Source organism: Nuphar pumila, chromosome 12, assembly GCF_984573655.1.
Source record: "Nuphar pumila chromosome 12, dmNupPumi1.hap1.1, whole genome shotgun sequence".
In the NCBI taxonomy this organism is placed as follows: Eukaryota; Viridiplantae; Streptophyta; class Magnoliopsida; order Nymphaeales; family Nymphaeaceae; genus Nuphar; species Nuphar pumila.
The window spans coordinates 34,275,131-34,300,897 of record NC_143260.1 but is presented as its reverse complement, the minus strand read 5'-3'; the positions used below and the strand labels follow the sequence as shown (position 1 = coordinate 34,300,897).

At 39.8% G+C, this 25,767-nt stretch overlaps 2 protein-coding genes across 2 annotated transcripts; one reads left to right on the top strand and one right to left on the bottom strand.

Moving 5' to 3' along the window:
• Positions 1 to 2,285: 2,285 nt before the first annotated feature.
• LOC149820640 (inositol phosphorylceramide glucuronosyltransferase 1-like) lies at positions 2,286 to 11,588 on the bottom strand. Its single transcript, XM_089983332.1, has 10 exons — positions 11,248 to 11,588; positions 10,189 to 10,309; positions 9,871 to 10,056; positions 5,586 to 5,743; positions 4,686 to 4,793; positions 4,425 to 4,562; positions 4,123 to 4,260; positions 3,667 to 3,916; positions 3,437 to 3,560; positions 2,286 to 2,610 (listed from the first exon to the last, which is right to left on the bottom strand). The coding sequence occupies exons 1-10, from the start codon at positions 11,482 to 11,484 to the stop codon at positions 2,487 to 2,489; spliced, it is 1,584 nt and encodes a 527-aa protein (XP_089839458.1). The 5' UTR covers positions 11,485 to 11,588; the 3' UTR covers positions 2,286 to 2,486.
• Positions 11,589 to 20,431: 8,843 nt separating this feature from the next.
• LOC149820639 (high mobility group B protein 15-like) lies at positions 20,432 to 23,689 on the top strand. The gene is made up of 3 exons (XM_089981839.1): positions 20,432 to 20,655; positions 22,763 to 22,869; positions 23,289 to 23,689. The coding sequence occupies exons 1-3, from the start codon at positions 20,432 to 20,434 to the stop codon at positions 23,687 to 23,689; spliced, it is 732 nt and encodes a 243-aa protein (XP_089837965.1).
• Positions 23,690 to 25,767: the final 2,078 nt, after the last annotated feature.

Genomic DNA, 25,767 nt, shown 5'->3' with positions numbered 1-25,767 from the left:
CTTTGCAGTGCAGGACACCACCTATGGGTTTTGAACTTGTGATTTCCTTTCAACTTGGTGACATTCATAAATTGCCCCTATCAGATGAGTAGGCAATGGCATTTGAAGAATCAGGTTGATTAGCACCCAACTCGCCTTTATGATTGATCTAAGAATCCAATTGTTTCAAGGGCCGATCAAGTGCTACGTGACTTCACTTTGAGTATGCTGTGGCACCTGAGCACTCATCGTCTTTGGGAAACAGCCTTTCGGCTGTGGGCTCAACAGCACATCGTGGGCATACAGGTGCAGGAGCAAACCAAAAGTGTGCAATCACATTGCACCTGATCCTATCGTTTGTTTTATTACTATGGAAAGAAACGACCTTTCGTGGGAAAGTCATGGGAAAAGCGTGGATTTTAAAAAGATCTAAGCAGTGCGGACTTTCCAATGAAATAACTTCCACAAGGGAGGAGGGTATATATGAAACGACTTTACACATGAAAAGTAGAGGAATGTGGGAAGTGCTAGACCACTTGGGCCAGCGTGGACTTTTCCACCTCTCTTGGGCATTTGTTTTACTTTCCCGCCTAAACCAAACGGCCCTAAATGTTTTCTTATAATAGTTGGCAAAACCGACCAAACGGCTTGGATTTTGTATGACATTTGACCGAATCCAACTTTGTTTAGTCAGATTTGGTAAGCCAAAACCATACCCCATTGTAATCAGATGCGGATATGGTTTTGATTTTTGCGAACAAATCTGACATATCCGAATCTGATGACATGTAAAAAATCGGAAATGATACCAGCTTTTTCACTAGCATTGGTCATGTCTTACCCCAATCCAAACCATTTGCATCCCTAAGCCAAACACAAATTGGTCCAAACAAGGTCCCAATACCAATGCATGACAAACCCAGCAACTGGTACAAAACTTGGTTGACCTGCTCAAAATTCCTAACCCAGTCCCAGGAACGCACAGTTTTATTGAACAGAGAGCCCAGACCCTGGCAGATTTCTCCATCAAAGACTTGGATGAAGAAACTAAGTCTAACACGCCCGTCGGGAGAAAAGGTGCTGATCTCTTCGTCCCAGGTTCAACTCCCACCGAGTGTGTGGGTACCTTTAACTGTTGAATCATTGGCCTATTCGGCTTGTGAGTTGGGCTTAGTCACCCAAGTCATCTAGTCAATTCAGCAAACTTGTCAACTGTGATCGATATATCCTAATCTTTTGAAGTTACTTCATCAAAACCTTCCCACTGCCTTTATTCAGCACTTAGTTACTCGCTAATGCAGGAAGTTAGCTAGTCAGAGCCCAATATTATTGAGCAACCAACATGGTTCATGATTGATCTAAACCTAATAGCAACTGTTACAAAGAGACCAGCACAAAGAACCAATCCCATTAAGGGCACGACCCAATGTATAGCGGACCCATTGCATGCTGCTGGACAGACTTGAACCCCGTAATCCACATGGGTCCAAAGGAAAAGCATTACTGAAGCAGGTACCATGATTCATATTCAAGTTCACTTTTAAGAATTCAAAATGAGTGATGAATTGACCTGACCCACTTAAAGCCCGCCTTTTTTTGGCTAGGCCAAGGGAAAACCTCCCCATCATCGACCGCACATCGGCTGGCCTTTGGTTGGTAAAACCCTTGAGATCTCCCTGCCCACTAAGAAGTACACCCAGCTTTGACCTTGCAGCAAAGAACGCTCCCTTTGGGTTTCAAACTTTTGAAGTCCCGACAACTTGATGACATTCACAAGTAGCCCCTACCAGATGTGCAGCCTACTTGTTAGTCTAGCTTGACTGACTAACTTGCTCCCTACAAATGTGGGTCCTTAGAAAGGCTCCAGCCAATTCACTCAGTCTGAAAGGTCTTTCACACCTTAGCGGACTTGGGCGATGCATCATACCTGGCTGAGTAGCTTAGGGTGCATTTGATGACCTCAGATCTGAACTCTGAAGATCTGATGTGGTGTGTGAAGGTGATGATGTCGCACGAGAGATCTTCAGTCCTCAAATCTGAGGATCACAAACACACCCTTAGGGCGCATGTGTTTGCCTCAAGCGGAAGGAAGCTTCGCAACCACTGTAGAGCTCCCTTTTGCTGAAAGAGAGACCGACCAACACCACCAGGTTCACCCCCCCCCCCCCCCCCCAATTCCCTTTTTCCATGGGGAAAAGGATGCCCTCTGTGCCGGGGCCCACGAAAACGCATCGGCTGTAAAAAAAAACTGGCTCCTACGGCATGCAAATGCACCCTTAGAGGGTGTTGTTTAGACACACCCTTATCCAGAAGAGTGGGATAAGCTGGGAACTTGTATTATATGGTAAAATGTGATGCACACAGAACACATGGCTGCAAATATGAAAGAGAAATAAGTCATCAAATTAAGCAAATTGAAACTACGCCCAACTACTAGGGTCAACTTTACAGGATGGGCACGTAAAAAATGATGGATGTACACTACAAAGCATTGGCCCTTTAAACCATCAGGCTCTATCAAAACGACCAACAGCATCACGCCCTCTCATGTACGCTATGATCGCAAGATGCTCTGAAGCATATGTCATAAATGCCACCAAAACCATACCTCCACCAACTATCAGTCCTAACCTGAGATAGAAAGGAAAAGTATCTTCAGAGAGGGGGGCATAAAGGCATCCTAACAGTACATCCCTGCCAGAGATAAGGTGGGTGTGCGTGCACGCGCACGCATGGACACACACAATCTGCATTTTCCAGAGTTTTGATTATTAAACTGCCATCTATTCTGCAGTTCCAACCAAATCAATCACTGTATATTCATCTTTTATGGTTCAGTTAGCACCCCAACATCATGTTTCAAATTGATCAATTGGGATGATAATATGCATTCAAAGCCAATAGAATAGTTGGGTTTCTCTTCGGATTTCCCTCTTGTAGGTAGTTTGTATTCCTATAGTTCTGCCATTCTGTTGGTTGCAACAAAGTGATGATTTCCTTAGAGGGATTCCATGTGGAAGCATAGGGCTTCCTGAAAGGCAGTTTTGTCAATCCTATCTGAATAGGCTTCAAGGAAAGAGAGGAGCTCTTTCTAGACTAAATAAATATGGTTGTCAAACTAGAGCTTTGTGTTACCCTTTCCACCTTCGTATCATCTCCAAGATGAGGTTTTCTTCTACTTTATAGTACGTTAGCCTAAAATACTTGTTGAAATATCACTACATCTGCAATTTAGACATTTTGTGAAGAATTAATGGATTTTATTTATAAAAATGATCAAAATGCCCATGATAGTGACCATTAGTTGATGAAACTGTGGTATCATTAAGATTTATGAGGGTATAAATTTGTGTGAAACTTGTCTGTGTATGTTTGCGTGCACCAACATAAAATCAAACAGGTATAGGGTTCATGCGCACAATTATGAAATAAAGCACCAACTGCTAAATGTGCTTACCTGAAAAATAGGGCGCTGATCCCAAAGAGTAAAGGCAAGGATGGGGCAACGATAGCAAGAACTGCCATCCCTATCCAGTAGAAAGCTGTGGCATTATCACAGCTAGACAGTTGACGTTGATTACCTACATAAGGATTAAAATTGTAAAAAAGGGGAAAATGAACGAGATAACACAAGTAATATGAAGATGAACCGGAAGGCATAAAATGAAGATGAACAGAAAAGCATACCCTTCATAGCTCCTCCAGAAGCAGAAGATTCCTTCCCTAACTCACAAATGAAACGGAGATAGCTTCCAAACATGATGAAGAACAACGTGAACGTCCATTCATACAACAAGAGTAAACCCGTCCATGGCATCACATTCCTTGGCACAATCAGAAATGTGAAACCAAGGGACAATATGCAGGTCCCAAAGCACATGAAAACAGAGATGCTACCGAGGAACGAGGGCAGCTTTAAATCTGTACTGTTTGAGAACTGCAACAGAAGAAAGGAATTCTTTTACCGTACAGCAATATGTTAAAGAATTAAGGAAACCAGCAGAAGCTCAGGTATAAGTTGTAATAAGCTGTTACTAGAAAGTGTAGATGTCAGTAATTCAATTTTGAACAAACACAAAGATCATGTCTAGTGAAATGAGTAACCAGGACAAGCAAATTGTGCAAATGAGAGAGAGAGAGAACCTGTTGTTGACCAGATGCAATAGCAGATGAAGAAATCCCAATAGCTGAATAACCACTCCCAGATCTATAATTGAAGCAAATATTTCTCATATAATTCATGGAGCTAGTACAAAAAGTGCCAACTTTTTCCTTCCCTGCCTGTCAAATTAAGGTCATGTTCAGAACCGTAAACACATTCCCTCGTCGCTTCATCCAAAATATCATCTTTATATATATATATATATATATATATATATATATATATATATATATAGAGAGAGAGAGAGAGGTGAATAAAAAAAAGGACTGAGATGCACTTTGACCTGGTGATATGATTTGTAGCAACAAATGCACACAACAATAAATGGAAGAAGAAAGAGAATTTTGACAAGCTGCTGCTCTGTGGGATGACTTCCACCTCCTGTCCCTGGAAGTGATTCCTCAAGCCGTATCCGGACTTCCTTCCACAGCAAAACAATCAGAAAGAGCTTTCACTTGAATTTCATTTAACTATAAAACATTAACAGAGGTGCCAAACATATCTAGGCCTCGAGGGCATAAATCAGGAAAAGGCAAGCAAGTACCTGCCAAACATCAACAGGCTTCAGGAGCCAAGCTGTCCACCAGTCCCATGGCTTAAGAGGCCCAAGGGTGTAATGAATAATTCTTAATTCCCTCTCATCAACCATCCACTGCATATATAAGCCAAGGAATAAAAATGTTTCTTTCGCAAATGAGACCAAAAAGAAAAATCTATGCATGTTTTCAAAAGGTGGAAGCTTTCAATTATTCTCTAACCTAGATCATCAACCAATATGAACGAGGAAAAAGAAACCAGTGACAGAAGTTGCTCTGAACGTTGTTATCACGCTAAGAAGATATTTTTTCACAACATAATTTTGCGATCTGGGGCTTGTTCCAAGAAAGAAAAAGTAGCTTGTATAAAACACCTAAACATGGGGATGCAGAAACATCTAAACATGCAACCAGAAAAGGCGTAAAGAGATCCAGAAAGAAGAACAAATAACAAAATTACACTATTTCATCACCACAAAGGTCTGCAATATCAGCTTCTTCGATTAGGTCTGAGCAAGAAAAAGCTTATTAAACCACAAACTTTGGAATTTCTGCCTGTCTGCAACAAGCTAAAATCTACTTACTATTTTTCCAAGATTATTTATAACAATATCAGGCTAGAATTACTGCATTCAGGTTTGCTGTCGAAACAGTCTTCATGAAAAAAATTTCTAAAACAGTATTTGTCACAATATCAGACTAGAATTACTTACTGTATTCAAGTTCGATATACAACAGTCTTCATGAACTAATTTTCTAAAACATCGTTTGGTGATGTTTATTAACACAACCTGATGGCAATGACCTCAAACAAAAAACTCAATAAAAGAGGAGCAGTATATGATAGAAAATCCACCAAATATCAGAGACAGGTAGATGATTAATACAATACAGAACAGAGCAACTACCTTATTTGCAAGCATGTACAACCCCACATCTGCATTATATAGAGTTGAAAGTCGCTGCATTTCAGGCTTCAAAGTCATCTCATTCACTGAAGCATTCGGCTCAAAAATGTGTGCATTGGCAAAACCAGTGTAATAAGAATTAAGGAATCCTTGATCTCCTATTAACATCATAGAATATGGGGTTACAAACTTAAGACAGACTGAGAGATACAACTGACAACAAAGTGAAAAAGAAAAGGACAATGCAGCATCATGAAGATAACATGGATGATAGAGAAGTCACGCTAGATCATGGAGACATCAAGCCTGAAAATATCCTGCCATTGTTTTAACAGTTACAAACAAGTATTTTGTTAAAATAATCTATATATGTCTACATATCTTAATTATGGAGTAGTTAGATGTTCTCAAAAAATTACACAATGCTGAAAGTGAGAAATGATATCTAAGCTGTACAACCAAAGGAGAGAAAAAGAGAAGCAACTGAAAAAATAGGACAAAGTACTGTACAAGTTTGTTTCTGAGGGCAATGTGCAATGAAGAGAATCACCAAGACCTAGAAGAATAACTCTGCCTTCTGAAACATTGAAAGGTCTCACAAGTGTAACAACCACAGTCGCATTAATCAATTAAGATTGAATCATCAAAACCACCCTTTTAGTACTAGCATCAGTCCCCTTCTATAACTCTCTTTTTTTCTTTTGTCTTTATTGAAGAACAAAGATACTCCAATTATTAAGTTTGGAAGTTATCGCATGATTCTCAAGTTAAATATGCATGCACATGCATATGCATAGAAATGTGCAAAACCTTGTTGCAAATGAGCAGCCATTGACTTCCAGCACAAATGATATCTTGCTGCCATGATGGATTGGTGAAAGGTAGCTTGGATGATAACTTCAAATATGCTTAACAAGTAGATAAAATTTTAGAAAATTGGCATGAGGATGACACCTCCATAAACTCCTTCTATAGAGTCTATGTCACACGGACACACCACTTAGGTACTGAATTGTGTGTCAATACGACACGGCACGGATTTGGACATGTGACACATTGTGATTCGCATAGGACATGGTCCACACCAATGTTGTGAATAGCATCAAGGTGTAGCGAGGTGTAAGACCCGCTCGTGAAGCGAGGCATAAGCCTCGAGGCATAAAGCGTAAGCTTCACAAAAAATATTAAAAAGTCAACTAAATAAATAAAAAATTTAAATATGCATTATTTATGTTCTATTAATGAATAATTGGATAAAGTGAAGAATCTACACTAAATTATAAAACAAATTCCAAGCAACGACTACACAAATACCTGCTTGTTCAAGAATACAAATTGCATGGAGAAAGAAAATTGTTTTCAATAATTATAAGCTAAACATCAGCAACTGCCACTTGTGCCAATCATCATTTCATCAATATCTCAGATACACCAGATAACATTTGTCAATTCATAATTCATTAAGGAGAACATACACACAAACTTGTAGATCAACAAAGGGAGCACTTAGCACACACACTCAACTACATTTACATGTACACTACAGTAATACACATGCAAATGTCGATTGGACTTAGCCTATGCCAAAAAGTAAGCAGGAATAATTTTTTATGACTGCTAATAACAGAAGCACCACATAAAACCAATGGAACAGAGAAAACTGCATTGATTACAATTCAATCTTCTCAAGTAAATTGAACTTGTTGCAGTAACAAAATGAAAATGAAGGCCAATCGAATTACAGCCATTAAGTAATAAGACAAGAAAAGAGAGATGGAAGACAACATAGACCATTTTTATCTTTTTCTGAACATGTTAGATACCAGGGATTTTTTTAAAGTTATGAAGATTGGTAGGTAGTAGCTGTTAAAGGATCCGTTTGATTAACACAATGTCTTGATGTTTATGCAGCAACTTAAGTATAAATTACTACAAACACATGGTGAATCTATAAATTTCACATGACAAATTCGTGGTTTCTGTTCTTTTTCATAATATTTTGAATGCTACTCTTTCACAATCCGTTTGACTAACAAAATTTTTTATTGATTTTTCAGGTTAGATTTTTTACTTGAGCTTGGTGATAGAAAGGCAAGCCCCAACAATCACTGAACTTTAGTTATATACAAATACAAGTTTTCTCAATAAAATATACAAATAAAAAATGAAAGAATAAGAAGAAAAAAACCGATAAAAGAAGGAACAGAGAAGAAAAAAAAGAAATATAGAAAAAAACATAGAAGAAAAAGAAGGGGGTTACGAGAAGAAAAAACGAAAGAAGGAGATGGGAAGAAAGGGGGAAAAGAAAAAGGAAGAAAAAAGGGAAAAAAGAAGAAGAAGAAGAAAGGGGAAAAAGAAAAGGAAGAAGAAGAAAGAATGAATGAAGGAGATGGGAAGAAAGGGGAAAAAGGAAAAAGAAGAAAAAGGAGAAAAAGAAAAAGAAGAAGAAGAAGAAAAAAAGAAATAAGGACAACCTCACCGGAAAATCTCGCTGATGTACCATCAGTTGGTCACCGGAAAATCTCACGGAACAGCGAGAGACAGTGTGTGTGTGTGTGTGTGTGTGTGTGAACCGTCAGTCGGTCGCCAGAACAGCGGGTCAGTAGCCAGAAAATCTCGTCAGTGGAGAAGGGGAGACGATGCCCTAAACCCCTTCTCCTTTTCATGTTTTTCATAAAAAGTTTTTTTTTATTTTTTAACAACATTAAGATGGTCAAATAGGGCCTTTGACCACATTTGACCACCTTATATACGAGGCATGCGCCACATGTGTGAGGCACATGCCTCATACCCTAATGTGCTTTGTAGGTGCGCAACGAGGCATAATATGCTGTGTCTCGCTTCGAGGCGCACAATTTATGCCTCGAAGCGCGCTTTTAACAACTATGGTTAACACGGTGTCTGACACAGCCAACATGTATGACACGGCATCCAACATGTATGACATGGTGTCCAACACGTATGACATGGTGACCAGCACGACCAATACTGTGTCTGACACAGTCAATATATGCCTTTAAATAATTTTTATTTTTAATGTATAATATATATATATATATATATATTATATGTAATTATATAAATATATATAATATATACGGCCGTGTCCCTGAATCCTAATTTTTGAAAATTGCCATATCATACCAAGTAAATCTGTGTTGTGCACCTACATGTGCATCCATGTGACACGGGCACAATCAAGTAATTCAGATCAGTTAAAAGACTTGAATGTAATGCATCTATTAAGCCTCAAGTACCCAGACAAAAATGCAATCTAGTTAACACTTAATAACCAGCTACAGTAACAAGTCAATTAGCTGCAAAACAAACCATTAAGAAATTATTCAAGTGAGAACACAACTCTCACAATTCCATATTGATAGACTTAAGGTAGAGCTTGTAATTGTATTCAATGGGAATGATATCTGTCGGGCGATATGATGTATTAAAACAAAATATGAGGCCAGATAACCATTTTCTCCCAACTCTGGGCATCAGTTTCCATCTCAACAAAGGCCTCTCTACATGTTTCAAACAAAACTATTACATAAATAATAAAGAGAAGCAGAGATAAAGAAAAGGATAACACAATAAACCCTACTTTATGAGGTAAAAAGATAAACATGATGCAAGGACAACAATCTAAATATTTATAAAATAGGGCAGAATGGAGAGAGCAGAAAAAGGTATTAGAAAGGCAGAAAGTCATTTCTCACAACTTCTACCCTGGTTAACCTTACCAGTTTTAAAAAAGTACTGGAGATGGAATTTGGTTGCTGGAATAACCATGCGAAAACTTTAGATGGCCATTTGACATGTGTTTCTATGTTTCCGCAAAAAGTTATCTGGAAAATTGAGTTGCTGACAAATTGTGAAGATGCATGTTTGCCTCCAATAATGAAATAATACAAAGCAAAAAGAGAACCTCCTGCAAACCTTTGGGGATAGTCTAGTCACATGAACGTGCAGAAATATGCACTCTCAGTAAATGATACCAATCAAAATTAATCGTTTTTCCTAGAAAAAATAATCAAGCATTGACCAGATGCAACACATTAATAAATGAAGGACGGTGCTGAATAAGGTTTCTGCAGGTTGTAACCATAGAACTTTACATACAAGTGCGAAGGAGAATTACAGACCAGCACAGACATAACATTGAACACAATGTAACAAACAGATGCTAAATTTCCAAAAGCTTGCAATTGGAGAGTTTTGAATGTGAGTGCAGAAATAAATTGTAATGGAATGTATCGAATCAAGTAGAGATGAGAATAAGTAAAACCTCCAGTGTAAGAAGGCAATGTGTTCACTTTGCTTATCATGTCTTTGAAGACAGTTTCTGATGGATCCACTACCAGCACACCAGAATTCAATCTTTCAGAATGCTTCAAATTTGCACAGAATTTTCCACATTTGAAAAGGTCTTCAATGCTTCTGAGTACAATGGTGTCAGCATCAAGGTACACAACTGTAAAAATCAAAGGTTACCATATAAGGCACGTGAGGGCAGCATATGACCACGCTGCCTGAAAAGAACAGCATGGACACGTAAAAAGGAAATTCTAACAAAAATGAATTTAATAAAAAGATGGGAAATTGCCTTTCGTGTACTGTGTCAAGTTGAATATTCTTAGCTTTGTATAAACCCCCCAAAATCTCTTTGGTCTTTTAAGATTCGGATTAGCCAGTAAACTTATGGACTCTACAATCCATCCATCAGCCTGAGCAACAAATACCAAGGTTAGACAATGTCTATCAGAGGCCGAGGGAAAAAGAAGGATATCAAGAGCTTCTAGAACAAAATAAAAAAGGGTACCCCACCAGTCGGTCATTCAAAAATATCTAACCATTTAAATGCTTCTTTCTTGCAAATTAACCAAGCATCGCAGCACCATACACTAGCATAACAAGAAGTTGTGAAACATATCCAACATTAAAGGAAACAATAAGACAAATAGGGTCTCAACTGATCAGAATCAAATCAATAACAAGGCACTAGTAGGTCACCAGCATTCTAAACTTCTAGTTCGCAATTCTGGTGCTGACGTCACTCTATTACTGGTTCCAACACTTTTTTTTTAGAGAGAGAGAGAGAGAGATTACAAACACATTCTGAGTGCTGCTTCACTGGCCACTCCATGCTACTGTAAGTACGTATTCATGTAAAATAAAACCTAAAACCTCCTCGAAGCAGACAAATATAATTATGAAGCAGAAACCTCACTGAACTCAAATCTAAACTATCTCAAAGAGTTCTTTTTCTTCAATAGGATACCAAAATCCATCAATAGTTCGTTACGGCGTTACGCCTACACGTTTTTCATCTAAAAACAATGACACATACCTCTTTTTTCGATTCATTCTATTGATTTTTGGCGGAAAAAAATATCGTCATGATCAAGCAATTTCCCTTGCTAACATACAAAACAATAGAGAATAGTTCCTCTCTATTGAAGGCAAAACGAATCGCAATTCACTAACAATTATACTAAAGGAATCGAAAAGAAAAAAGAGAAAACCCATTAAACTCATTCATCAAGGCAAAAATATGCAAAAGAACGGCAAAAAAACGCATTCGTTTCTCAATCTATCCGAACCTCTCCTGCAAATTCGGAGTCGGGGGTTTCCGAATTCCCGGAAAATGAGCACGGGAGCTTACCCGGAGGAGTTCCTTCGCGTAATCGGAGACGCCATCGGAGACGAGCACGACCATGTCCTTCTTCGTCCCAGTGTCCCGGATCGACTTCCCGAGCACGCGGACGCCGAGCAGGAACTCGTCGCCGTACAGGAGCGTCGCGTACGCCTCATCGGACCGCGGACTCTGGAGGCAAGATCCCGATCGGAGAAACGCGCACAAGATCGCGACGAGGACGAAGGAGCGAGCGGCCGATCCCATCTTTTTCGCGTTCCGAAAGGAACCCTAAAACGGGATCGAGAAACGAAGGGTCGATGAGCTTCGTCCCCGCGGAGGAAAAACACCAGAGATCCCGAATTTCACCTCCGCGGCGGAGCCCTAGCGGTCGAAGCCAAACGGGATTTTGGTGCATTACAGGGGCGGCGGAGACAGTTCAGGAGCAGACGCGGTCACCTGGCGGGTCGGGTCTCGACTGATCTTTGGTGAGACCCGGACCGAACACTCCTGATCCAATAAGTTTCCTGGTCGGGCCTAGGCCCAGTCTGCACAATGACTCCATACCCATAAGAACCAAGGAGAACAGGACGGGATTAGTCAGGGGTAGGGATGTCAACGGATTGGGCTTACTCTGACCCGACCCGGACCAAATCCTATAGGGTCCAGGTATCGATTAAGATTGGGGTCCGGATCCGGAGGTCCCCTTAATACATGGAACCGAGTATAGTTTTTGAAATTTTATACCAGACCCAGGCCCAACCCAAGTTCCGATTAAGACCCGCAATTTATATTATTTTACCAGGTATGGTATGGGTCTGATTCATTTAAGCTCTTATCGGGCCTGGTATGATTTCTCTTATAGTAGACCAGATTTGACCCGGGTTTAAACCAAACCTGACCCCTTTGACACCCCTAGCCAGGAGTACCCTCATCGTAAGGGTCCGCTAGGACTCTGCTCATCTGGTAGGGGCACTAGTGAATGCCACCAAGTTGACCAGACATTACGAGTTCCAAATCCACATGAAAGATTTCTAAACGCAAGGTCGAAGTTGAGTGTACTCCTTGGTAAACAGGCGCAAACCTTAAGGGTTTTATCAACCGGATGTCAGCCAATGTGCTAACTGTGAATAAGGCTTTTTCCTTTTTCGGCCTAGCCCTAAATAAAAAAAAAAAGTTCCATCGGATGCTATTTGTTTGCTCATGTTCTAAATGAACCCCACAACTATTTAAAGGTGTTAATGCTTTATATAGATGTGCATGAGCAAAGCAAGCCAAAAATTGTGGTGGTTGGATGCCTGTTAGGGTTGGTAAACAAGCTGAGCTCGGAAGTGTTCAAGTTTGGCTAATTGTTGTGGCGAGTCAAGCCAAGTTCAAGCTCATAATGAAATTGAGTTAACCAAGCTGAGTTGGAGGTGGAAACGACTTGTTAATAGAAAAAATACATTGTTTTAGAGATAGAAAAAAGATGATTGAAAAAAATGCATTTTTAACAGCCAGAAGTAGTAAGATTTTACCAACCTAAACTTTTTTAAGAGCCAGAAGTTATACAACGATATCATTGGGATTTGAACTTGCAACGTCTCAACACAAAGTGGCGTGCACTAGTGGCCATTATTGTGAGAGGCGTACGCCTTAGTACCTGAAGCGTACGCCTCAGAGGCGAGGCGCACACTCAAGGTACTGAGGCGTTGCTGTGATGCGCAAATTGCCCCTCATCACAGTTCCCCGGTTACAAATTCCCCGGTGGCGAACTTCGCCGTTGGCTGCTCAGTCTTCTCTGACCACCGGATGCGGGGCCCCCTCGCTTCTGTACCAGCTGGGCGCGTGGTCCTTATCCTACGGCCTCCCCTCCCACCGCTTCACTTCCAGTCTAGTTGTGAGAGGCGTACGCCTTAGTACCTAAGGCGTACGCCTCAGAGGCGAAGCGCAGGCTCAACGCCTCGCTTCGCCTCATCGCATTTAACAACCTTGCTAGTGGCTCCTACCAGACAAGCGGAGCCCCGTTGGTGACTATTCGTCGTGTTCTTGTGTTGACCGTCGCGCACAGGTGATCTGTAAGACAGCTGGATGCCAAAATCCAATTGGAAATTTAAAAAGATAACAATGTAATTTTGTGAGTTATTCATATGTAATGAAAACATCATGACGATTCCATGTTTTTTTTTTTAAAGGCAAGTTGGGGTTAAGCAGACGCCTATCAGATATCTCTTAAGCCTCCTGTGGCAGAGGGATTCGAACTTGGGCCTTCAGCTTGGCACAGGACCCCGCTTACCAAATGGGATACCACCTCGGTGGTACTTTCAAAGACAGCTAGGCTAAAGAAAACAAACCAAAATCTTTTGGAAAAATTTGGCACAAATTTACAGGCAAAAACACATTGATTTGGTTGGCCTAAAGAATCCAAAAAAATTGCCCCCTGATAAATCAGATGTGAAATCCACAAATAAATGAAAATTAACGGCATTCCTTCTCTAACAATCATGTTTTTCATAGATAGGAATTTACATATTAAAATTTTATCATTCATTGAGTGAGTGACATGTTTTGGATTATGAATTTTCAATATTTTGATGCGCTTTTGAAAGCACTAAAAAATAACGGCCCACAATACTTTGTGTTGTAGGGTTTTAAATGCATTGTGAGCCATCAATTTCTTTATGTTTTGAAAAACATGATTAGCTGTTCCAGATCCAAACCGTTTGCATCCCTAACCTAAATGAAATGAACCTACTTATACACAAATAAATTTATATAGACCCAAACCTTCGTACCAAACAGATAAAAATCTAAACAAAATCCCACTTACCGACTTAAACCTTACATGAATAATAACATAATTCCAATTATATGAAATTAATTAATAAAAAACATTCTAATTGTTTAGAGCAAAAATATCTAGTTTGAGTTAAGTTTGAATTGAAACCCTCATACGAATGCAAATTCTTCTCTTATGAATTGTATAGATTGATATCTAAAAGAGAGGAAGGAGGACCGTCCAACCAAAGGAAGGTAAAAAATTTACAATCAACGACCATATGATGGCTTCCCTTCTCCAATGCTTGAGCATCTCATCGACCAGAACTCATATATTTGTTTTTTATAATTATTTAGTAAGAAATATACTTTACATGAAGACTTTCCCTCTTTTCTACCTGAAGTATTACCTCCAACTGGGCTTAACTCTGTAGAATCAAGATTCGAATTCAAATTGCTTACGATTGACTTTCTTTCAAGGAAGCTATCAATTTCCTTGATATGGACGAGAAAGAAAATATTCTTGATATTGCGAGAGCTATTGGTGAAAGAATATTGATAAAAGAATTTCACAAAATTAAAGAAAATTCTTGATAAATTTGGCAGTCTGATATCCTGGGATTCTTTTCTCATGATGATCTTTCTGCACTCTTTTTTTTTAGCAGATTCGAGCTCTCTTGGATTTTTTGGGAATTACATCATCCTTCATTTTGGAGATGTCCTGACTTGTCTCTCTCTTTTTTTTGGGGGGGGGGAAGGGTACGCCACAAACTCCTTCATCTCAGAGATGTTCCGATCCTTCTTTTCTCTCAGGGATTATCATGATAGTTATTGGCTCTTTGGTAGGAAATCTCTTGATGATAGCTGGAATTAAATATCTTTTAGGGTTTGTCGGTAGGCTCATCACACTCGCCTTCATCTTGACGGTGATCTGAACTTTTCCTGGAAGGATCCGTCACAAACTCCGTCATCTTGGAGATGATCCAAATCTTCTTTGGCCCCGGGGGTCGACTAGCTTAATTTGCCTTCATCTTGACGACAATTGAGAGATCCCTTTTTGCAGATATTTAATTGCAGCTTGGGTGTTTGAGGAGATATGGAGATTGAGTGGATTTTTTCTGTATCACCCAGGATATTTCGACTGCTTTATTTTTCAAAAATGATCCTTAAAACCGTGCCATTGACTGCGATCAATATCAATCACTCATGGCTTTGCAACAACATTGAATTATCTTTGATGGCCATATCGCAAATTTATTCTTCATCCTTTTGGTTGGCCAATAAAAAGATTTTGAACTTTGAATCTTTTTTCGTGAAAGCCTTGTCCTTTCGGAAGTAATACTGAAGGTATTTTGAGATAATAATTTTGTGCAATAAAGATTTTTAAAATCAACAAATATTCGACGACAAATTGGCAAGATTTTCTTGAAATCCTTTGTGAAAGCGAGCATTTGAAGCACAACGCAACACATCCATGACAAAAATTCTCTTCTCCTTTCCCCAAATGAGAAGATTCAAAAATTAGAATTGGGAATTACTCCTCTCTTCCCTGAAGAGGAGGTGTTTGCAAAACGAACTTTCGAAGAGAAATTAAGCTTTCGTCAAAACTTCCTAACATTAGGCTTCTCTTATGGAAGGAGGGCCGGAATTGGTGAGGTTGGTAAATTGGTCATGAAGGAACAAGTTCATCACACTCTCCCTGAAAAGAGGGTCCTTCATGATGAAATGGCCTAGTCTGAAATTATGGGGCCACAAGGAAAGCAAGTCTTCGTCGAGTCTCTCCCTATAAAAAGGGTTTCTTGTGTGAAATTTGGAAAGCAGCCAAAAATTATAAAACCCACATCTTGGATCTGACCCATTTTCATCCTCAATTTAGGTGCGTAATACAATGAAAGAATTGGGTTGAGTACAAGTGGGTTCAAGTCTTGAGGGCTGCCACCAAAGTATTCCCTTCCTCAGTGCCTAGCGATGTATACGGTTCAGATTCGGGTCAAATGTGGCAAATACCAGATCCGGCTAATCCGAAACGGATTCAAGTTCATATTTGGATTCAGATGGTGAAAAGTTCATACCAAATCTGTTTTTTTACATGTAATTGGATTCGGATATCCATTAGATTTGGATAGCCTTCGGAATTTCCCATAAGCTCCTGCAATTGAATCATCATGTTGCAGGAGCTTATGAGAAATTTATATATTGGAGGCCAACTTATCGCAGTTTCACATTTAACCACTTCATGTTTCAAATATTTAAGATGAACACTCATTTTTTTAGGAAATTATCATCGCAGTTATCGGCCCTGAATCATTTGGCCACCGATTCAGCTGTATCGAGCCCGATACCGATACTCAACTGAATGGTTCTGTATCGGCCCAAAAGTCATAAAAATTTATTATGTATGAATCATAACATGACACATGTTAAAACTATTAAAATAATAGTAAAACTTAATTTTTAATATTTTTTCATTTATTAAAATAGCTGATTTACCCCAGAATTGTATCGGTTTTCTACGATACGATGCATATCAGCGATACAGGCCGATACACACCGATATTGATAACATTGGTTTTAACGATTCCCTTTTCAAATCAGGTGGTGGTTATTGAGAGAATGAAGATGGTGGTTCTGTAGATTATCTGAGAAGTTGGTATATAGAAACTGAGGAAGGCATTTAGTTGCAGATGAGATAGCTACACACATAGGGGTGCAAAAGTGTCGGGTTTGGTTTGGACACAGTTAAAACCAGACCCAAACCTGATTTGAGATGCTGGTATCGAGTCTTGACCCAGGTCCAATCAGACCCAACATAAGAGAAATCATACCCGGATCCTATAAGGATTATATGAACCAAACCCATACCATACCCGGTAAAATAAAAAATTTATTCTTTTTACATTGAAAAATAATATATAGATCTTTGTCGGAACTCTGGTCGGTTCTGGGTCTGGTATGAAATTTCAAAAACCATAACTGGCTCTATATATTAATCGGACCCTTCAGGTGCAACCTGAATTCTAATAGGACCATATTTATCACCAAGGTTAGGCCTGGGTCAAACCTGACCCATTGACACCCTACACACAAACACGTGTGGACACACGTGCACATACAGACACAACTTGTTTTGCAGTAGAATGTTGCAATGAAAACCAATGAGCACATTCTAGTGAGTAGGCCATAAAAGATCAGCGATATTTATTTTTTCTGATGAACATTTGATTTTTTTCAGCTTTAACATATATATGAGAAACATAACTGTAATAGTAACATTGAAGGAAAATATTGAGACTCAGATCCAAAACCTTGTTAATCACTTGGGCTGATTTTCTATCCATTTGTCCTTATCAATAAAATCCATGCTTACAAACTCTTTAAGTTGGACTTCCCACTTTACACGATTGGCAGTGCTTGAACAGGCCCAGAAACATGCACTCTCTCCATAAAATAGGTTACTGGCATCACACAAGCAGATGACAAAGAAATAAATGACTTAATTAAAGTCTAAAATATAAAAACAACAATAAAAAGCAAAAGCAATAGTTAAACACATGCATAACCACAGTAATTAGCCTTGGACAGTTTATTTTTTAGAATATATATCTATTCAAACATGGAACATGCATAAAATCTAGTCCAGTTTTAATAGTTCATGTCGACTCTTTCATAAAGAAGATGAGCAAAACCTTATCTGGCAACCCAAGGAGTAGCTATTAGCTATTCATGTTGATTATGGAGAAATCTTTAGCCATGATCATAATGAGATAAGAGACTTGCGGGATTGACATGAGAAGATAGTAGGCCATCGGCCCCAGGCCCATTTAGAGCTCGGCCTGCTGGGCTTTAAGTGCGGCTGGGCTTTTGCCTGGTTTTTAACGGGCTGGGATTTGAAGAGCAATCCATGACGGGCCCAATGGGCCAATGTGAAGCGGGTTGGGCTCAGCCCTGGCCCAAATCCAATTAATTAGTGTAACTAATTAGGTAAATAATAAATAACTAACAAGTTTTCATGTACCCAACTAATTATCTTTCTAGTTTTTATAAAATTAATGCAACTAATTAAATAAATAATAATAGTCACTAAGTTACTATGTAAATAATTAAATTCTTTAATTCTTATATCATTAAAAATTAATACTCGAACCCAGAGGGTAGCTAATGGGTTCGGGCTTAAAACCTTGATCCAAACTCGGCCCATGGTAAGCTGGGTCAGCTTGGCCCATCGGGCCACCCAGACCGTTGCCCAGCCCTAGAAGGTAGGAATGGCCCGGAAGTGAACTTCATGCTAATATAAAGCACATGGATACTTTAAATGGTGTAGAGAAACAAAGATAATGCAATGTAAAACCAGATTCATATGCTAAGAAGACTTACTCTGTTGTCTGAGCCATTGAATTTTATCCATCTGGAACAACATCAGACATACTTGTGTTGGAAAATATTACTCTTGAATAGTTTTTACATGCTCTACCAAGGTATGCTTTCCCAAAGACACCAACTCTGCATCCATGATCCATCAAACACAAAACCACTAGGATCTCCTTCATTTTATCTGTTATTGCTCCAATTACAGGGTGGCTAGTGTACTTCACAACAAGATCACAGTCCTGCATAGACATGCACACAATTGTCATAAGGACACGGGACACGCCATTGTTGTGTGATTTTCCGTTAGACATGACACGGCAGTGAATTGGAGTATCCCTGTGACAGCCACAGAGTAAGACCTATAAACCATCTCAACATCCATGAAGTGCTTCATGCACCAGAATTTTGAAAACAGGCAAATTCTTCACCTGGTACAGCAACTGCCCGAATCCGAAGATGAAATCAGTAACAAGCGCTGAAGAAGCATCTCCCCAGGTAATCATTCAATGTATCCTGGAAGCCATAGAATCCAAAAATGCCGACCAATAGCCGCCAATGGTTGCTGCAACAGCCGGAGCAGTGGCTGTGACTGTTGGCGTGAAAGAATTCTTGGAACAGAAATAAAACAGGATTCACACATTAATTCAGCCAAAACACAGATTGTAACAAAATGGTCTTGCCATTTACATTGCCACAAAATCGGTAGCTGTTACAGTGAAGGTGGCACTGTCTTCTGTAGGACTATCAGAGGGTGCATGGCCTCCCCAAACAATGGTTGGTCTGAACTTTTCCATCAACATCAAGAATGATGAAGGGCTTGTTGGGTGGTATGTTGACCTTCTCACTGAGGCCAAATTAAGCCCAGGGATGAGGATCACTCCAACAACCATGAATTAATCAACAATGGAACTATACTAACATAAACCAATATGAAGCTCTACCAAAACCACTGAAAATAATCAACAATGAAGCTACACTAACATAAACCAACAGGAAGCTTAAAAAATCACTGAAAAATCACAATGAAACTACATAACATAAACCAACATGAAATTCTCAACAAAGATACTTTTATTTTTTGTTAATCCAAGGGGAAAACACCCCTCCTCAAACCTCCCCCTCCCCCCCCCCCCAAAACAAAAAAAAAATCACCGCTATGGTTGGTAGGTCCCCCCTGCCCACCAAGAAGTACACCTGACTTGGACCTTACAGCAAAAGATGCCACCCATGGGTTTCGAACTTGTGACATCTCTTCAACTTGATGACATTCACAAGTCGCTCCTAAAAGATGAGCAGAGCTCATGTGAGCAACAACAAAGATACATTTACATGTGAACTCATGTAGAAAAAACTACAGAAAAGTGAAGATGCTACTGGTATGTCCCAGCCTTGACATGAATAGGTCTGGACCTAGATCTGATCGGCTCCACCACAAGAAAAACCATACTCGGATCTCATTATGGTTATGTGAACCCGACCCAGTACATACTCGATAAAATGAAAATGTTTAGTCTATTTTACATTTAAAAATCACGGGTTTTAATCAGAACTCAGGTCGGATCAGGGTCTGCTATGACATTTCTCAATTCTTAAACCATACCCGGCTTCATATACAAATCAAACCCTTTTGGTTCAACACAGTTTCTAGTCAGACCTCCTTTGTCACCAAACCCTGACCCTGTAGGGTTTGGTACAGTTAGGGTTTGAGTCAAACCCGATCCATTGACACCCCTAACCTACTCCCAAGTATGCCAAGACTCTCACCTAACTCTCCCATGACTCGATCCAAACCTGGTGGGTTTGGTCCGAGTCAAATTGCTTGAGATTAAAACCGAACAAGCCGAACCTGAACGGGATCCCCGGACTCGAGCCGAGACCGAATCCACATGGATTAGTTCGAAATGCGCACCCCGATAAATGTTCGAATTTCAGCCGTCGATCCGATTAAAAACAATTCTTTACCGTCGATGCGTTACACGTGGTCCGCTACAATAAATACCCCTCCCATGACCATGACGACCCGCTCTCTCTCTCTCTCTCTTTGGAGCATAGAGCTCTCTCTCCTCTGCGTGACATTCCCGCCCAAACGATGCACGAAATTTCCGACGAAACACTAATTCGGGACGTCTTTGCACTCGCCGGAAACCGTTCCAGTGCCGCTTCGGAGGGACCCGAGGGTGCCGGATTCGATTTTCCGGCGAGAGTTTCGCTGGAGAACCTCCCCGTGGACCACGACGCTCTCGTGAGAAACGAGGCGTTGTTCTACGAAAAGCTTCGTGAATTCCACGCTTCTTTTCCTGAAGAGAAACTAACGTGAGTAGTCAGTTTCCCAGGGTTCTAGTCCCTTCCCTCGTAACGGGCTTCAAATCCTTCTTTTCGTTGTTCTTGCAGAAAATTGGTGTTTTTCTTTGTGTAATTCTTGAGTTTTGGTTGGATGAATCGTTTAGTTTTACTTCGGATCGTTATTTTAATCGAAATGTGTTACTCGGATCCTTAGTTTTTCGTTGCAATTGCAGATCATTGATGGGTTTTTTTGGTGGGATTATGGTAATCTCATTTATTCCATAGTCTGGTTTGGGATCTTCATTGTTGTTTTCTGTTTTGACTTTGCTGTTAATTTCTTTCTTGTGAAGAATGTTTTGATATTTTAGGACGAAAAAGTTTTGTTTTTGTTGTTTTGAGTCTTATTTGTGGAAGCAATTGGCTATTGGGAAACATTGATTGTTTTGCATTTTATTATGGAGTTGAAAAGAGTGCCAAGATGCTTCCATGGTGTTCTTTGTGTGTCACTTAATGTTGTAATATAAAGCGGGCTTGAATATAGGATATTTTGTTTATTCTTGCCGTTTGTTTCCATTCTAGAATTCGAGGACAAAGGCATTGAATTGTTCATTTGAATGAAATTTCCTGAAATTTGCATATGCTATTATTTTTTTATACCCATTGGTTCTGAGAAATGCTTTAGCAAAAATATTTCAGGAGTGCTCTGCAATACCAAGTATGTTTTATCCTGCTATAAACCAGAGGTAATGAGAGGTTTCAATTTTGGTAGTGTGGGAGCTGCGGGCAAGGCTTTGGACTTGTATATCTTTTACAAAGAAGTAACTGCACGAGGAGGAATTTGAACGGGTAAACTGTTTGTCCTTTGACACTTTTCCTTTGTAGATCTTTGCGCAGTGGCACCGAGAATACCTGAAATGTATTTTTCTCATTTTTCGCATCCTTTGATTTCCTGAAGCTTGCAGTAGAAAAAAGTCATGCTTCTAATCTAATTTTATTAATGCAAAGTTTCTGTCTATTATTACTAAAAAGAGTCCATTCTGTTCTTTATATTGTTCATGTAATCGGGCATCTAGCTACTAACGGTGATTGAGGATGAGCTTGTTGATCTCTTACATAATGCGCTTACTAAAAAATGTGTATTTCATGTTTTTGTGATTTGAAAATGGTATGTCTGGTCTAGTATCCATTTTGATCCAGACAAGCTTATGTTGTTGCATTTTATCCAATCTGGTGCTACTGCAGAGGTGATATATTTTGTTATAATTTCCCAATAATTTGTGGTTTTCCCATTTAAGTAAACTTTTGGACTTGGCGATTGACTGATTATTGTGAGCTTGCACCAGAAATGTTAACCAAAAACATTCACTTAGATGTTTGCTATGGAACGACATGGGTGTGTTCTTGTTCTGTTACCATGATAGAACTTCTTGCTTCTTTTACATTTTGTATGTGCACTTTCCTATAGCTTGTTGATACTATATTAGGTACTGTTTATCATGTACTTGTCCTCTAACGTCAGCTTGAATGAAGGGCGGTCGGGTACAAGAGCATGCTTTTGACATTTTTAGCAGCAAGAAGGGCAGGAACCTCTGGGATCTACTGTTCAGCTTTCATGTTTGTAAATTTTTTATATTTGCAACAAACACTCCATAACCTGAAGCTATACTGTTCTTGGGCATGTTATGACAAGTTCTGAGTAATTAAAAAATCTGTGTATTGGGACGACCTATTAAGGTCATTCATGCATGGCAGGATTCCAAGTATGTCCTAGATTCTATTGTGGGTTTCAAGCTTGTGAAGAATGCCCCCTGTATATCTATATGCATGTAGACACCCACATCGATGGCTAAGATTTTCATAATGGGTTACTCATGCTTTCAGATTTTACTATAATACCAATTTCATAGCATTCTTCTATCGCATGTTTCTGAGTTTTTACTGTACCATACAAAATTAAAAAAATTTGTGCAAGTACTTTCCCATTTGCATCTGATATACATCTTTTTGTAGTCCTCAGATAGATGGCCACCCTAAGGTCATATTCAAATTCGATTTGACTATTTTTCATGAATTTACGTTTAGGTTATTAAGGAGAAGGGATGGGATGAAGTTGCATCGCTTTAAACTTGACGTGCAGGATTCCAGATCCATCATTTACATTCCAAAAGCACTACATGGATCTGCTTTATCACTTTGAACAAGTTTACTACTTTCAGATGCAAGGGAAGCTGCCTCCACCTCCTGGTAAGTGAAATGATTGAGTTTCCTCTACCCAATGAATAGTTTTGATCATCATGTGCTAATGTGCCGATATAGATGTACGTGATCATCAGAGATTCCTTTGTCAAAATAGTACGTGTAACTCTACATTCTTTTATGGCAGGACTATTGCTGATGCCTGCTAAGAATTCAACAACCAAGCAATGTAACGAGGATTCTTCATCACTGAAAAGGAAACACAGGAATGACCCCAACTCTCTCTCTCTCTCTCTCTCTCTCTCTCTCTCTCTCTCTCTCTCTCTCTCTCTCTCTGCAGGCATGAAAAGTTGGCTTATGATGTGGTTACTGACCTTGTTTTTCTAAGCATTTATGTTCTCTTTCTCCTGGAAGTAGTTTGCATTTAATAAGTTTGCATTGTTCTTGCCTTCTGGGCTTACTCTCAGCCGATCCAGGATCTCTTCCTAGCAAGACTGTGAGTGGCGTAATCAAAACCAGGCTTGATGGTGGTTATCTTGTTTCAGTCACAGTTGGCTCTGAGAAACTGAGTGGCTTACTATACAATGCAACAGAAGGTGAAAAGGAACAATTTGCCACTGTCCCTGGGCTCATGAGTGATGTAGATTCCGCAACCAAAAGTGAGCCAGTCGGACTGGAGGTCTGTGTGACAACCTCGAAGAGAAAGCAAAATACAAATGCTAAGAAAGACCCAGATGCTCCACGGGGAATTCGCACATCTTATCACTTCTTTTGCGCTGAACAGCGTGAGCATCTGAAGAAGAGGAACCAGGGATCAACAGGAGGGATAAGGAAGATGGCAACAGATACATGGAAATGCTTTTCATAAAGTGAGAAAATGGTAAATGCGGTTTCTTTTTTCTCCCATTAAACATGTTAAATTATCTAGAGTCTAGACTGCTGGAAGTTTGAAGCTCGAACTTCTTGATTGGCAACTTTGATCTCTGCTACTCACCATATAAATGTGTATCCGGTTCTTTTATGATGACATAAAAATGATTCTTTTTTTGCAAAATCTCTCTCTCTCTCTCCACATAAGCACATGCACCCTGAAGAAATCTTTTTTCCAAGAGTCGTTGGTTAGAATGCTAAAATTAACCATTTTGGCCACTTTTGTTGCTCTATCCTTGCAAAACAGGTGCACTATTTCCCTTCATACTCATTGCAGCTGTGTATCCTCATGTTGGGTCCAACCCTATCCCTCATTAATGGTACGGGGAAGTGAATTAGCCACTCACTTATCATTAATGCAGAAGAAGTTGAAGGGTCCCTATCCCCTCATTTAATGATGTGGGGAAGTGAAATAGCCACCTAACTCCCATTAATGCAGGAAGTTGAAGGGTTAAAACCCCTTCGGTTTCTGGAATGAGTCTAGAAGGCTCACTTCTAGAAAGTTCATATCTAGAAGACTCTATGTCATCTATAAATAGGGGTGCAGAGGCTGTGTGCTGGAAGGAGAAGGGTAGAGTGGCTGTGTGCAGTGTGCAGAGAGAGAAGAAGTAAGAGAGAGAGAGAGTAGAAAGAAGAAAATGAAGGAAGAAGGTTCGCCACCACGCATTGATCCTTAGAGAGAGGTGTTGGTTGTGGTGTGGGCTTTAACTCGGGTTGTGCACCCGAGAGGTAATCTTGTATTCATTTCTTCCTGTGATTTCTTTGTTGTTATTATCTTTAGCTTTGGGCAAGCTGTTGTCCGAATGGGAAACACAGGAACGTCAGAAATTGTAGGTATTGGAGATATTCATTTCCAGACCAGTCTTAGGTACATGTTGGTGCTCAAGGATGTCAGACATGTTCCAGACTTGAGGTTGAATTTGCTTTCAGTAGGAAAGCTTGATGAAGAGGGTAAAAGCAGTGTTTTTAGCCAAGGACAGTGGAAACTCAGCAGCGGGTCATTGGTTCAGGCCAGAGGAAAGAGATGTTGTACTCTTTACAAGATGCAAGGCAAGGTATGCAAGGGACAGTTGAATACAACTGAGGACTCTTCTATTGATTTGTGGCACAATCGATTAGGCCACATGAATGAGAAGGGCTTGCAGATTCTTGCTAAGAGGGAGCAACTCCCAGAGTTAAAAGGTACACGTCTAAACCCATTGTTCATTGCTTAACTGGTAAGCAATATAGAGTATCCTTTGTTAGAAATGCCTTTCATAGAAAATCTCACATTCTGGAGCGAGTTTATACTGATGTTTGTGGTCCTCTGAGAACAAAAGTTGTTAATGGTTTTACTGATGTGAAAACTTTCAGTGGTGCACTTTATTTTGTTACTTTTATAGATGACTTCTCCAGGAAGGTTTGGGCATACCCTCTGAAAACAAAGGATCAGGTTCTTAATGTATTCAAGCAATTCCATGCTATGGTTGAGAGAGAAACATGAAAACAACTGAAATGCATCAGGTCAGATAATGGTGGCGAGTACACAGGTCCATTCCATGAATATTGTAAAATTCATGAAATTCGTCATGAGTTGACAGTTCCAGGTACCCCACAACACAATGCAATTGCAGAAAGGATGAATCGTACAATTACAGAAAGAATCAGGTGTATGCTTGCACAGTCCAAGCTGCCAAAGAAATTCTGGGGTGAGGCCTTAAGGACAACAGCTAATGTGATCAACTTGTTTCCTGCTTATGTCTTAGCAAATGATGTTGCAGATAGGGTATGATCAGGAAAGGATGTGTCTTACAAGCACCTGAGGGTATTTGGATGCAGGGCATTTGCACATATCTCCAAGGAGGAGAGGTCCAAGCTTGATGATAAGACGAGGCAATGCATTTTTCTGGGATATGGTGATGCCGAATTCGACTACAGGCTATGGGATCCAGAGAAGCAGAAGGTATTCAGATCCAAAGATGTGGTATTCTTTGAAGACCAGACACTTGAAGATATCAAGAAAGAGGTGTCAATTCA

What these genes read in the sequence shown, in the direction of transcription:
- LOC149820640 (XM_089983332.1), bottom strand. Translation starts at nt 11,484, where the DNA reads ATGGGATCGGCCGCTCGCTCCTTCGTCCTCGTCGCGATCTTGTGCGCG. An exon ending in CTTGACACAGTACACGAAAG is followed by an intron (nt 10,057 to 10,188) that starts GCAATTTCCCAT and finishes TGATTTTTACAG; the next exon opens with TTGTGTACCTTGATGCTGAC. An exon ending in TTCTGGAGGAGCTATGAAGG is followed by an intron (nt 3,561 to 3,666) that starts GTATGCTTTTCT and finishes ATCCTTATGTAG; the next exon opens with GTAATCAACGTCAACTGTCT.
- LOC149820639 (XM_089981839.1), top strand. Translation starts at nt 20,432, where the DNA reads ATGCACGAAATTTCCGACGAAACACTAATTCGGGACGTCTTTGCACTC. An exon ending in TTTCCTGAAGAGAAACTAAC is followed by an intron (nt 20,656 to 22,762) that starts GTGAGTAGTCAG and finishes CTTGACGTGCAG; the next exon opens with GATTCCAGATCCATCATTTA. An exon ending in GAAGCTGCCTCCACCTCCTG is followed by an intron (nt 22,870 to 23,288) that starts GTAAGTGAAATG and finishes GCTTACTCTCAG; the next exon opens with CCGATCCAGGATCTCTTCCT.